Source organism: Portunus trituberculatus, chromosome 5, assembly GCF_017591435.1.
Source record: "Portunus trituberculatus isolate SZX2019 chromosome 5, ASM1759143v1, whole genome shotgun sequence".
Taxonomy (NCBI): Eukaryota; Metazoa; Arthropoda; class Malacostraca; order Decapoda; family Portunidae; genus Portunus; species Portunus trituberculatus.
In genome coordinates this window covers 950,762-965,771 of record NC_059259.1, presented here as the reverse complement: position 1 = coordinate 965,771, position 15,010 = coordinate 950,762, and the positions used below count along the sequence as shown (strand labels likewise).

The window sequence follows — 15,010 nt, the reverse complement described above, 5'->3', positions numbered from 1 at the left end:
GGAAAAAGAAATATAAGATAGGCTATATTGGTTGAAACTAAAAATTTACCCACTCGCTTCACTCGCCTGACTATTGCGGGGCAGTGTGTGTGTGTGTGTGTGTGTGTTGGTTTATGCTCCTGTGGGGCTATTTTTTTTTTTCTATTTACTTTTCTTTATTATTTTTTTCTCTTCCTGTGTGTGTGTCTCAGAATAATAGTCTAACCTAAACTTGTGTGTATATTACTGGGTTTGAGTGGGATTCATTGTGACCTGTCTCCATATATATATTTATCCAATTTTTTCTTTAATTTGTGCACACTTTCTGCTGCTGCAATCTCTTCACTCAATCCGTTCCAAATATCCACCGTCCTTTGTGGAAAACTTAACTTTTAATGTTTCTCAAACACTGACTTTTCTTGATCTTCTTGGAATGGCCTTTGTTCATCTATCTCCATTCTCTGTCAATGATACTGATCTTGTGTGTTTATCTTTCCCATACAGTTTACTAACTTAAACATCGTTATTAGATCTCCTCTTTCCCATCTATCCTTCAAAGGTTGTAGTTCCATTTCCTTCAGTCTTTCTTCATAGGGAAGATCCTTTATTTACATGGGACCATCTGTGTAGTGGTCTTTTGGATTCTTCCTATTCTCTTGATGTCTTTCTGCCTGTATGGTGACCACACCACTGCTGCATATTAGTCTGGATCCTATCGTAATGGTTGTGATCTTTTTCATCTTACTCTTGTCCATGTAGCTAATGAAACACCACCCTGAAGTTAGTTAGTGTCTTGTATGTTGAAGCAAATAGTCCATTGTTGTGTCTTTTTGGGGTCAGGGTGTCTTGTATAATCACTCCCAAGTCTTTTTCATCACTAGTTTTCATAATAATCTCTTCTCCCATTTTATATTCCCATTTAGGTCTTCTATTACTTTTACCCATTTCCATTACATGGCATTTCCTGGTATTAAATTCTAATTTCCACTCTTGGCTCCACTTCCAGATCTTGTCAATATCTTTCAGCTATTCCCTAGTCTTCGATGATCCTTACCACTCTCAAAAGTTTCACATCATCTGCAAACAAATTCATGTAACAACTCAGACCGTCTTGCATATTGTTCATTGGAGTGTAATTGGTGCCAGCACTGAACCCTGTGGTACGCCACTAGTGACTCTGCTCCAACTAGATGGTGTGTCTCTTATCGTTATCCTCATATCCCTATCTGTTAGGTAGTCTGTCATCCATTCTAAGATATATTCCCCTTTATTCCTCGCATGTGTTCTATTATCCAGAGAAGTCTTCCATGTGGTACTCTGTTGTTATTATTATTATTATTATGAGGTCAATGAAGGCGACCCACTGGAAAGCATAACTGCATAAACCCAAAGGCCCAGTGGGCGGCACCTCACCGATAAGTGAAAGGAAGTAACAGGAATGAACAACAGAATAGGAAGATTGGTAGAGATCTAAGAGGTAGTGAGTTCAGAGAGAAGAAAGGTATTCACACGTTTTTAAATGCTTCAATGTTACTAGAATTAACAATCTCGTTGGGAATTGTATTCCAGAGTCTAGCAGATACTGGGATAAAACACCGGGAAAATTGTGAAGTATTACATCGATTCACAGACAAGGAACGGTCATTCATGATCAAGGATTGTCTTGTAGCACGTGCTGGTAGTGAAGGGGCAGGCAAATGACAATGCAACGGGTGGTTGGAATTAGACATGATTTTGAAGAAATAGGACAATGATCCAACCAAACGACGATGCCGAAGATTAATCTCAAGATTAGGAAGAAGAAATTTAATCTGGTTGAATGCTCTATCTAAAAGCTTTAAGTGAGACTCTGCTGCAGAGATCCACACAGAGTGACAATATTCAAAATGAGGCAGTATGAAAGAGTAAAAGCAATTTCTTACAATATCATCAGAGGAATATATCCGCCTACATTTGCGTAACAAACCAACTTTACATGAGACTGATGATGCAAGTGAACGCAAGTGCAACTCAAAAGTAAGTTTGGGATCAAGGGTGACTCCGAGTAACTTCAGAGACGAACAATTAGGAATAGGTACTTCGTTGACAACAATATCAGGGTGAACTGGGAAAGGTGTCCTTGATCTGCTAATAACCATACTATGGGATTTACTCGGGTTCAGTTTCATACCCCACCGATCACACCATGACAGAATCCTTGAAACATCTTGAGTGAGTACATTAGCGACTCTCTGCCTATCCTGTGGGGAAGGAATTGTCGCATATATAGTGGTGTCATCAGCATAAGCAACCATATTAGATTCAATCCCACACCACATGTCAGATGTATAAATAATAAAAGAAGAGGTCCCAGAACACTTCCCTGCGGAACACCGGATACAACTGGACTAAAAGAACTAAGGCAGCCATCAACAGTCACACGCTGCCTTCGACTCGTTAGGAACTCTGACAGAACTTGATGGACGCGGCCACCAATACCAATAGATCTAACTTTCGATAAAAGGGCTCTATGATTAACACGATCAAATGCAGAACTAAAATCAAGTGAAATTACTCTAGATTCATGACCAGCATCAAGGGCAGCTTGCATGTCGTGCGTTATGCAAACGAGAGCATCAGAAGTACTGAGACCTTTTCTAAAACCAAACTGACTAGATGGCAACAAATTATTAATATCTAAAAAACGATTGAGACGCTTGGCCAGCAGGCGCTCAAAAATCTTAGATAACACCGGGGTTATGGAAATGGGTCTATAGTCACCGGGGTGAATGGAGGATGAAGATCCCTTTGGAATAGGGGTAACATTTGCAGTACGCCAGCATACCGGAAAAGAACCCTTACGAAAAAGAGCTCTAAAAATAACTGCCAATTTTGGAGCGAGAGGAGAAGCAATCTTTTTGTAAAAAAGAGGCAGAAAACCCAAAGGATCACAACCCCCGAATGAGTCTAACTCATTAAGATATCTTAAGATTTCGGAGGACTTAAAGGCAATGGAGTGTAATTTAATGTCCTGGGGACAAGACGGCGGCAGATCAAACTCTTCATCACTTTGTTTCGAGTTAAAACGGAAGCTAAAAGATTGGCTTTGTCCTTAGAATTATGGCAGATTGAACCGTCAGTACATGACAGAGGAGGTAAACTTGAGTCCACACCAAAGAGTGATTGCTTTAAAGCTGACCACCATGAGTGTGGTTGGGAGGTGCCAATCAGAACATTTTTAAGGTGTTCATTGTACTCATCCTGTGCGCTAGAATATGTACGTTGGGCAAATAAACGCAGACGAACGTAATTTTCCCATGATTCAGGTGAACGCAGTCGGGACCATTCACAATAAGCAACCTGTTTTCCACGCTGAGCACGCCTGCAGTCATCATTAAACCAGGCACTGTCCTTGCGACGACTTCGAATTATTTTAGAAGGAATTCTTCTTTCACTAATGTTAAGTAAAACACTGTTAAGGGAATCAATTGGACTATCAGAATGTAAAATTTCCCGCCATACAATGTTGTTAAAATCGGCAATGACACCAGTCCAATTGGCTCGTGACTTTAGAAATACTTTCCGCGATATTGGCTCGTCCGGAATAGGAAATGAAGTTTGAATATTGAAAGACAAGCCAGAGTGGTCTGTGCTACCAAGGGGAGGGACGACCTGCAAAGTTACTGCAGAGGGGCGTCTGTAAAAGAAGATCAAGGCAATTACCCGAGACGTGAGTTGGGCTATGAACGATCTGCTCACAACCGGTGAGGTTACTAAAATCTAGAGCAGCCCGACCATGTTGATTTGTTTGAGAAACGGAGTTCAACCAATCCTGATGATGTGCATTAACATCACCAACAAAAACAAAGGAAGCTTTAGGGTCTGATTCTTGAATAGATGCCATAGAATTTAGCAAACAGTCATAAATAGAATCATCAAGATCGGGATTTCTATATACAGAGAAGATATAGTAGTTATTAAAACGACTGCAAATTTTAACCAGCATCATTTCATGACAGCCACACTCAAATTTGGTAATGCGTGAAGCGCTGCATGCTGGACGTAAGTATATACACATCCCCCGAGCTCTAGGGATAGAATCACGCCTCAGAAGAAGAGGCCTCTTGAAATTAGGAATCAGAATCTCAGAAACATGCCTGAAGCTCGAAACAAGAGTCTCTGAACAAAAATTATATCATATTTGGAGGACGCAACTGCAACGTCTTGCAAGTTGGCCTTTAGGCCCCGAATATTAATGTATAAGGCCTTACAACAGTTATTACGAGGACCGGGATTAGGGTGAACATCACCACTAAGGGTAATGAGGAAAATTAAATAAAATGAAACTCCATAAAAAAGAGAAAACACAGCGGAATAAAAGGTCCACCTGGAGGAGCCGCAACACCAGGCAAGGCAATTATTATGGTATACCCCAGGTCGCCAATTACATGGGGGACCTGACAGTAGCAGTGGCAAAAGAAAAGAAGGAAAAAATCGCTGCCACCATTCATCCCTTTGTCCTGCCTACACAACGTGGGATTGCGAGAAAGAAAGGGAAAGAAGAAAAAAAAAAAAAAAAAAAGTTCTGGGTCGCATCAACCAGAGGGAGGAGAAGTGGCACAGAGACTGAAGGTCGGATGCACGACTGTGGAATCTCTGCAAACCCACTCCTATGAAATAGAAAAGAGAGAAAGAAGGAGGAATGTAGAGAATAGCTCGGGCAAAGTTTTATGACCTCACACCCTGGGAGAGGCCAACCACCCACAGGGTGGGGTTGGTTGTAAGGTTACCACCCAGCGTGAAAATAGCTTACAGATATACTATAAACTATTTAAGGTACACCTCATGTTTGTTACCTGAGTGAAGCAACAAACACTAGGTGGTGGATGGCTGGGACTCGAACCCGGCCCTCTCGATTGTGAGTCAAGTGTGCTAACCACTACACTATGTGTGTGTGTGTGCGTGTGTGTGTGTGTGTGTGTGTGTGTGTGTGTGTGTGTGTGTGTGTGTATTTACCTAGTTGTATTGTACAGGGGTTCGAGCAGGGCTCATAGTGTCTTGTCTCCATATCTCCATTTATCTAGTTTTTCTTTAAAGTTATGCACACTATTGCTGCAACAATTCCATTATCCAATGCATTCCATTTTTCCACCATTCTGTGTGGAAAACTGTATTTTCAATATCCTTCACACACTGCCTCATCCTGATCTTCTTTTCATGTCCTCTTGTCCTTCCATCTTCTTCCATCAACAGCACCAGGTCTTCTTTGTCTATCTTTTCAATATCATTTACTATCTTATACATTGTTATTAGGTCCCCGTTCTCTTCTATCTTGTAAGGTTGGCAGTCCCATTTCCTTCAGTCGTTCTTCATATGTGAGGTCCTTTAATTCCGGCACCATCTTTGTAGCAATCTTCTGTATCCTTTCCAGTTTTCTTATGTCTTTTTTAGAACTCGGAGACCATACCACTGCTGCATATTCCAGCCTTGGGTGTATCATGCTTGTGATTATTTTTTTCATCATATCTTTATCCATGTAATAAAATGCCACTCTTATATTAGTCAACATCTTATATGATAGTCCAAATATCTTGCTTATGGGTTTATCAGGGCTCAGATTTTTTTGTATGATAGCTCCAAGATCATTTTCCTCTTTAGTCTTCATTATTTGCTCCTCTCCCATCAAATAGTTCCATACTGGTCTTCTCTTACTCTTTCTAGTTCCATTATGTGGCATTTCTTGGCATTAAACTCCAATTTCCACTTCTTGCTCCATTCATAGATCTTGTTTAAATCTTCCTGCAACAGCTGACAGTCCTCTCTGGTTTTGATAACTCTTAGCAACTTTGCATCATCAGCGAACAAATTTATATAACTGTTTATCCCAATGTGAATGTCGTTTACATAATGAGGCTAACACTGACCCTTGTGGCACCCCACTAGTTACTTTACCCCAAGATGAGTATGTATCTCTGATCACAGTTCTCATTTCTCTATCCTTCAAATAATCTCTTGTCCATTCGAGCAAGGTTCCACAGTCCTCCTATGTTCTCTAGTTTCCAAAGAAGTCTTCCTGTGGGACTTTATCAAAAGCCTTTTTAATGTCCAGGTATACTGTGTCTACCCATCCATCTCTGTTTTCAAGTCCTGCAATAACTCTGGAGTAGAAGCTTAATAAGTTTGATACACATGACCGCCCTGTCCTGAACCCAAATTGTCTGTTCGATATGACTTGCTCCTTTCCTCCAGATATTCCAACCTTTTTCTTTGATAACAATTTCATAGATCTTTCCCACAACACTAGTCAGTGACACTGGTCTGTAATTCAGTGGCTCTGTTCTTTTTCCTCCTTTGTATATTGGGACTATATTTGCTCTTTTCCACTCCAGTGGTACCTTGCCTTCCATCATTGAGCTGTTTAATTATTTCCAAATTGGATCCAGTAATTGCTCTTTACATTCTTTTAACCCAGCCGATACACCATCTGGTCCTATTGCTTTCTGCATTTTGTTAATCTTAAATGTTTAATTTTTATAATCTTTCTGAATGTCTCTCATATCTTGAAATATTTATATATATATACCTTTTCTTTATCTCCATTTCTACATTCATTTTCTGTTTTAATGCCTTTTCTTTCCATTTTTGTTTTATTCATACATTGCTTTTTCTTGTTCTATGATTATATTTCTAACATGTACCATTGTTCTGTCACTCATCTTCATATTCTACTTCACTATGGATAACACTATGGATATTAGTGAGGATGAACTTAGAAAATGAACAGTGCCAACTCTGAGAAACTTTCTGAGATCAAAAGGCTTGTTGTGACTCAGTTAGGAAAATTCGGTTTCGGTAATGTTGGCCAGGTTATTTCGGCACAGACTCGAAATTTTTTTTATAAATGCTACTCAGTGATATTTGCTCTACGCTTTTTTGAGTGGAGCATTATCCTATGCAGAAACTCTGATAATTTTGTGATAAGGTATATATGTACTATTAGACTTGCAAAATATATTTTGATGGGACACTGGTACATCCATACTTTGCACCATTAGGAACATATATTTGCATATTTTTATGTCATTTTCAATCAGATACATAAATAAATAACCAAACAATTATATTGTGAGGTATGTAGGCATGAATATCATTATATATATTTTTTTAATAGGGCTTCCACAAGGGCGACAGTTCGGCGCGATAGGCAGGACCAACTTGTGAATTAAACCAGCTGGCGAACAATGATCACACCCAAGATTGGTGCCATCCATCCAGTATTTGTTCTGTGCATTACTCAGTGTCCCTCTTGACACTCCATCTGGCCCCATTGCCTTCCTCACGTCCACCCCTTCTAGCAGTCTTCCAATTGACTCTGCTTGCACCACAGTGTTTCTGTAATCCTACTTGTGCAATGCTTGGTTGTATTAGGTTCTATGAAATCATCATCTTCATTAAATACTGATTTAAAGCTCTCGTTCATAAGTTCACTCATTTCTTCAGGTGTTTCATGTGTCCTATTTCCTTTAATTATTTTTAACTGTTTCTTATTCTTTGTTTTGCCTTTTATAAACTTTGTAGAAAGTTTGGATTCATCCTTCTTTTTTATCATTATCTTTTCTCAAGTTTCTTTCTTCCTCTCTCCTTACTCTAATATATTAATTTCTAGTATCTTTGTATAGCTCTGTTAGTCATTTCCTCCTTTGAGTTTCTTCCAGCTTTATCTTTTGCCTTTTTGCTTGTATGGATCTAGCATTGTACCAGGCATATATTTTTTCTGAACTCTATAAACAGGAACAAACTTTTTACTCCTTCAAAGTATTTTTGTAAGAATATATCATATTTCTTTTGTACAGTCTTCCTGCACATAATATTACTCCAATGAATATCAGCAAAATAACTCCTTAGTTTTTCAAAATCCGCTCTTGCATAATTTATTCTCTCCTTTATAGTCCTCTCTGTAACTTATCTCGTCTTCCTCCTGCATTTGCATCTCTAATGTCACATGATCACTTTTCCCCATTGGACTGAGGTATTGTATGATTGGAGGGGACTCAGTTAGGTTTTTTTGTGAAGACTAGGTCAAGCAACGATGGTTCTTCTTCCCCCCTGTACCTTGTTGACTCCTCCACCCACTGGTCCATTGTATTAACCATAGTCAACTGTAACACTTTCTCACTCCACTGTCCAGCATTGTCCATTACTTCCATCTCTCCCCAGTTTATTTATTTACAGTTAAAGTCTCCAACTAAGAGTATTCTTCTATCTCTTATGTTATCCAGACACTTTATTGCCTCTCTTTGGAGATATCTTTATGCTCTTCTGATCCCCATGTATTAGTCTTCGGTGGAACATATGTAACTATGATTTTTCTTTTCCAATCTTCTGTTCTGATTGTTACTCCCATTACTTCCACCTTGTCCTCACCATATTGCACATCCTCCATACATATTGTTATCATGAACCATCATTAGCACTCGTCCTCCCCCTATATCCTTCCTGTCCCTCCTCCAGGTATTATATCCTTCCTCTTTAAAGTTGACATGGATGTTTTTTTTTTCAGTTTTGTTTCAATGATGCACATTACATCCGGCTTTTTCTTCTTCAAATAATCCCGAACTTCCGATATGCTTCTTAACAAACCATCTATGTTAGCATAAGTCACTTTTAAGGGAACCATCCGGTGAGGTTTTTAAAAAATAAAAAAATAAAACGTGGGTAATTTTTTTTTTTTTTTTTCTTCATAGATATTTATTACACAATGTTATTTAGTAGTTACAACATGAAAATAAAATATCTTTTAAAAAATGTATTTTCCTATAAAATTTGTCATTAGAGGACACATTTCAATTTTGCTGGTACGGATATGAAGTATGTCATATACCAAAACTTTTCACCTCATAGAATTTTGATTTTTTTTTTATTTTGATGGCCATTATGATTTTTTTTCAATTTTTTTTTTTATATAGAATTATATTGCGGCACTTAAAAAAGAATGCCAAATTCTATGAGGTGAAAATGTAGCAACTTCATTGAGCTTCAAAATGACACCTCAAAATTGAAAATCTGTTGAGAAATGTTGGAGAAGATTCGATTTGAATGATAAGAAGTGGAAACTGGGAAAAAAGGCAAAAAAAAAAAAAAAAAAAAAAAAAAACAGATGTCATTTTCTTCTTCTGTGACCCTGTACATTTATTTGGGTTGGATATTTGGTGTTCATACACCACCATGTGCATTATATCTATCCTTTTAGGGATGTTTAGAATATTCTGTACGACTCATATGACCTGGCCCCTATAATGATTGTAGTTATTAGTCACCAAGGCGAGGGTGTCTCCCATCCATGCATGGTCATTACAACTTGTAATTTCCACTTGCACCGTTTGTTTAGACATTGTAAGACAAAAAGGCAGGTAAAATAGGCTGGATTATGGCTTGCAAGTGTGAAACAACGGGCAAGATACTCAATAGATCCTCCCTCCATCACAGTCACATGGATGCTGAAATGAAAATGATTTCCTGTGGCTGAGTTCTCACCTTTCCTTACCAAAGAAACCACTTTCCGTGCTTTTTCTTATTATCATCATTTTGTACAGAGATAACTGTGTATTTTAAAGTTATACCCATATGTTTTAAATTTTACTCCATCACTATGTTGCCATATGTTTGGGGATGCTCTGATGGTGTTTTGGGGATTTTCAATCTTTTTCAGATTTTTTGATACCATGGCCACCGGATGGTCCCCTTAATTTATTGCCTCCTCCACGACCTCCTCTGTTTTCCTTAGGTACCACTTCCTTAGTCTCATATCCAAGGTACCACTTCCATAGTCTCATATCCAGATCCCTCCAGTAAAAATTCTTCTTCTCTATCTCTGTCCTTTTCTCATTTTTTTTTTTTTTTTTTTTTCCGTATCTTCACTTCTTAGCACTTTCTCCTTTTCCCTTTCCTCTAAGTTCATTTGTCTTTTCATCCATGTGTTACTATTATGGATTTGTTTATTGTGTTTGACTCCTTCATTATTACAACATATATTTTATAATCATCATTACCATTATTATTATTATTATTATTATTATTATTATTATTATTATTGCTAACTATTACCATTATTGTTATTATGAGACAAGTAAGCCATGGCACAGTTCATTCCCTCCCTAAGCTGGTGTGGCCTTAATGGTGACAGAGTGGCAGGCACCAGGCAGACTGAGTGAGGCTTCCTGTGGCCTGAGGAGCCTGCCCAGCTGCTGTGTGATGGGTGAGTCAGGAAGTGTGCCCCGCTGCAGGTAGTGTTGGTCTCAGCTTGGCCTGCACTCAGTTTACACAAGGCTGTTTTAAAGGGATCATTTGTTAGACATTTTTTTGTATTATCCATTGTGTTGACACGTCATTGAAATCCCTGGTGAGTTGGTGGTTCCTGTAAGTCCTTGGCAGTGACTCATGACACCACGAGGCCACTTGTTGTGCTGCCACTCTTTACTCAAATGGACATACCTCACATTTAGTTTTTTTATTTTATTTGTTTTTTTTATTTGTTTATTTATTTTTTCTTCCCCACATGGCCAGCTGTTGTTGACTCTTGTTGATAATGTTGAGCATCAACACAACACTCCAGAGACAGGGTTAGCTTAGGTTAGGTTTATTTGGTGGGGCTGGAGGCTGAAATGACTAAATGAATAGTGTAAGGAGAAAACAACTTATAGTTAAGAGAGGAAAGAGTTGCTGTGAAGGTTTATCAAGTCCCTCTGTTGTGTGGTGGTGACGGGCAGACCAGGTGGTGAGGTGAGGTGAGTGCTTGGTGGCTTTGTGCACTAAGACACTGAGACACTCACCACTTCATGCATTTGGCCCAGCGTGGTTACTTTCACCAGAACACCCTGGCCTTTTTCCCTCTTTCCTTTCTGCTGTGCATTGTGTGGCTGCCATCATTGGTGTCCCCTTTGCTCTACTTAACAGTATAAGAAATTGAAGGAAGCTGCAAACTACCTCATTCCACCTATCAGCCCCAGCCACCAATTTGTCTCATCTGATAAAGCTCCCTATTGACTCAGCATACACCTTCATCATTACTCAGTCTGTTCCTTTCATCAACCACTGTTAGAGAACCACCACCTTCTCGTTTCTTTCCTGCTACAGCGTCCTGCTCCTCTCTGCCTTGCTCATCAACTTTATAGAACCACCTCCTTCCCATTTCTTTCCTGCTACAGCATCCTGCTCCTCTCTGCCTTGCTCATCAACTTCATCCCTTTTTTGCAGACTGGGATTGTCTAACACAAAGTGAGCAGCAAGGGAGGACTTGGTGAAGGATGAGGCATATCACTCACCTCTCTTCTGGTCCAAGCCTGCCGGTCAATGCTTTCTTCTCATCACCTAAATTACTCAGACGGGCTCTTTGTGTTGGTGACCTTCCTGGCAGTCCTTTTCACTGCAACACACTGCTCCTGGTGCCTCGGTGCAGCAGTGTCTGGTCTGGCCTCCTCGGCACGCTCCACTGGCCTCGTCAGTGTGGGTCTCCTGCTGTGCAGCAAATGTCAGCACTGCTCACACCACTGCTACAGGTGTGGCTCTCCCGGTGAAAGGTGGAGTGTGGATGTGCTGTTGTGTCATTAGGTGGTTGTGTATTGTTGCTTCTTTTCTTTCATTGTATATTATTGTATCTTATAATTTTGCTTTTATTTATTTATTTTTCCTGTCAACTTGTCAAGCCATGTGTGCAGGTGTTGCAAGGTGAGCTGCTGCTGCTTTTAGTATTTCTTTGTATATTTGGACTTGCAGTTTTTATTGCAAGTTTTAGTGAATTGATGGTAGAATGGTGATGGTTTTGGTGCATTAACTAGTTCACTGTATTTCTGTGCGTGTAGTTTTAGTATGAAACTTTTATTTACCAGTGATATGAGAGGAATGACAAATGGTGTGGATGCAGTTTCACAATGCATAGATATCACTGGTTTTATCCTTAACTGTAATAATTATTTGAAGTTCCTGCAAGTCTAACATAACCTTCTAACTTTTATGTCAGACAGTGCAAGGAAGAGAAAGAAACCATACAGTCAGACCTCACCTAACATCACTTTACTGTTCCCCAGACTTAGTGCAAGGAAGGAAAGGGAAACCACAGAATCAGACCTCACCTAACATCACTTGCTGTTCTCAGACTGACTGCAGGGAAGGAAAGGGACACCACAGAATCAGACCTCACCTAACATCACTTGCTGTTCCCCAGACTTAGTGCAAGGAGGAGGGAAAGGCACCACCATTGCCACCATGCCTTGAATGTGTGTACCGCCAGTGTCCTGCTGTTCCTGCACTGCCCACACCTTGGTGAGGCTGAATGCTGCTGCAACTCTCCTCCCCCAGGCTGACTCCCACCTGCAGGATGAGTGTTGGGATGTGAGTAGTGAGTGGTTTGGTGGAGGCTTCAGAGAGATTGACAGGCAGAGAGAGGAGCTTAGTTAGTGATTGGTGTGGTGAGAGGAAAGGTGTGATGTTGACAGCTGGATGATTTCTTACTCACTTGATTGATGTGTTAGATGCTGAGTAACTTTTGTGAGTGTTGCTTGTATTAAGACACCAAGTAGATAGATAGACAGATAGATAGATGGTGTTAGTTCCATACTTGACTGCCTTCATGAGAGGAAGAATACAATGTTGATGCAGCCATGTGTTGTGTGGCTTAACACGATCAAATGCAGAACTAAAATCAAGTGAAATTACTCTAGATTCATGACCAGCATCAAGGGCAGCTTGCATGTCGTGCGTTATGCAAACGAGAGCATCAGAAGTACTGAGACCTTTTCTAAAACCAAACTGACTAGATGGCAACAAATTATTAATATCTAAAAAACGATTGAGACGCTTGGCCAGCAGGCGCTCAAAAATCTTAGATAACACCGGGGTTATGGAAATGGGTCTATAGTCACCGGGGTGAATGGAGGATGAAGATCCCTTTGGAATAGGGGTAACATTTGCAGTACGCCAGCATACCGGAAAAGAACCCTTACGAAAAGAGCTCTAAAAATAACTGCCAATTTTGGAGCGAGAGGAGAAGCAATCTTTTTGTAAAAAAGAGGCAGAAAACCCAAAGGATCACAACCCCCGAATGAGTCTAACTCATTAAGATATCTTAAGATTTCGGAGGACTTAAAGGCAATGGAGTGTAATTTAATGTCCTGGGGACAAGACGGCAGATCAAACTCTTCATCACTTTGTTTCGAGTTAAAACGGAAGCTAAAAGATTGGCTTTGTCCTTAGAATTATGGCAGATTGAACCGTCAGTACATGACAGAGGAGGTAAACTTGAGTCCACACCAAAGAGTGATTGCTTTAAAGCTGACCACCATGAGTGTGGTTGGGAGGTGCCAATCAGAACATTTTAAGGTGTTCATTGTACTCATCCTGTGCGCTAGAATATGTACGTTGGGCAAATAAACGCAGACGAACGTAATTTTCCCATGATTCAGGTGAACGCAGTCGGGACCATTCACAATAAGCAACCTGTTTTCCACGCTGAGCACGCCTGCAGTCATCATTAAACCAGGCACTGTCCTTGCGACGACTTCGAATTATTTTAGAAGGAATTCTTCTTTCACTAATGTTAAGTAAAACACTGTTAAGGGAATCAATTGGACTATCAGAATGTAAAATTTCCCGCCATACAATGTTGTTAAAATCGGCAATGACACCAGTCCAATTGGCTCGTGACTTTAGAAATACTTTCCGCGATATTGGCTCGTCCGGAATAGGAAATGAAGTTTGAATATTGAAAGACAAGCCAGAGTGGTCTGTGCTACCAAGGGGAGGGACGACCTGCAAAGTTACTGCAGAGGGGCGTCTGTAAAAGAAGATCAAGGCAATTACCCGAGACGTGAGTTGGGCTATGAACGATCTGCTCACAACCGGTGAGGTTACTAAAATCTAGAGCAGCCCGACCATGTTGATTTGTTTGAGAAACGGAGTTCAACCAATCCTGATGATGTGCATTAACATCACCAACAAAAACAAAGGAAGCTTTAGGGTCTGATTCTTGAATAGATGCCATAGAATTTAGCAAACAGTCATAAATAGAATCATCAAGATCGGGATTTCTATATACAGAGAAGATATAGTAGTTATTAAAACGACTGCAAATTTTAACCAGCATCATTTCATGACAGCCACACTCAAATTTGGTAATGCGTGAAGCGCTGCATGCTGGACGTAAGTATATACACATCCCCCGAGCTCTAGGGATAGAATCACGCCTCAGAAGAAGAGGCCTCTTGAAATTAGGAATCAGAATCTCAGAAACATGCCTGAAGCTCGAAACAAGAGTCTCTGAACAAAAATTATATCATATTTGAGGACGCAACTGCAACGTCTTGCAAGTTGGCCTTTAGGCCCCGAATATTAATGTATAAGGCCTTACAACAGTTATTACGAGGACCGGGATTAGGGTGAACATCACCACTAAGGGTAATGAGGAAAATTAAATAAAAATGAAACTCCATAAAAAGAAAACACAGCGGAATAAAAGGTCCACCTGGAGGAGCCGCAACACCAGGCAAGGCAATTATTATGGTATACCCCAGGTCGCCAATTACATGGGGGACCTGACAGTAGCAGTGGCAAAAGAAAAGAAGGAAAAAATCGCTGCCACCATTCATCCCTTTGTCCTGCCTACACAACGTGGGATTGCGAGAAAGAAAGGAAAGAAGAAAAAAAAAAAAAAAAAAGTTCTGGGTCGCATCAACCAGAGGGAGGAGAAGTGGCACAGAGACTGAAGGTCGGATGCACGACTGTGGAATCTCTGCAAACCCACTCCTATGAAATAGAAAATAGAGAAAAGAAGGAGGAATGTAGAGAATAGCTCGGGCAAAGTTTTATGACCTCACACCCTGGGAGAGGCCAACCACCCACAGGGTGGGGTTGGTTGTAAGGTTACCACCCAGCGTGAAAATAGCTTACAGATATACTATAAACTATTTAAGGTACACATCATGTTTGTTACCTGAGTGAAGCAACAAACACTAGGTGGTGGATGATGGGCCCCCACCTACCCGCGAACCCGACTTAGTGA

General features: G+C 40.2%; 1 protein-coding gene and 1 long non-coding RNA gene across 5 annotated transcripts in view; both read left to right on the top strand.

The window, feature by feature from the left end:
- The window catches only part of LOC123514473, a 30,829-nt gene that overhangs the window by 1,354 nt on the left and 14,465 nt on the right, over positions 1-15,010 (top strand). The window lies entirely within an intron of this gene.
- On the top strand, positions 9,974-12,600 carry LOC123514446. Of its 3 annotated transcripts, none has more exons than XM_045272365.1 (3): positions 9,974-10,213; positions 11,212-11,513; positions 12,110-12,600. In XM_045272365.1, exons 2-3 carry the CDS (start codon positions 11,262-11,264, stop codon positions 12,182-12,184), a joined length of 327 nt encoding a protein of 108 aa, XP_045128300.1. In that variant the 5' UTR covers positions 9,974-10,213; positions 11,212-11,261; the 3' UTR covers positions 12,185-12,600. The 3 variants fall into 3 exon arrangements, 1 of the variants encoding a protein (XP_045128300.1); XR_006677612.1 differs by having other exon boundaries at positions 10,041-10,213; positions 12,042-12,600; XR_006677613.1 differs by having other exon boundaries at positions 10,045-10,213; positions 12,179-12,600.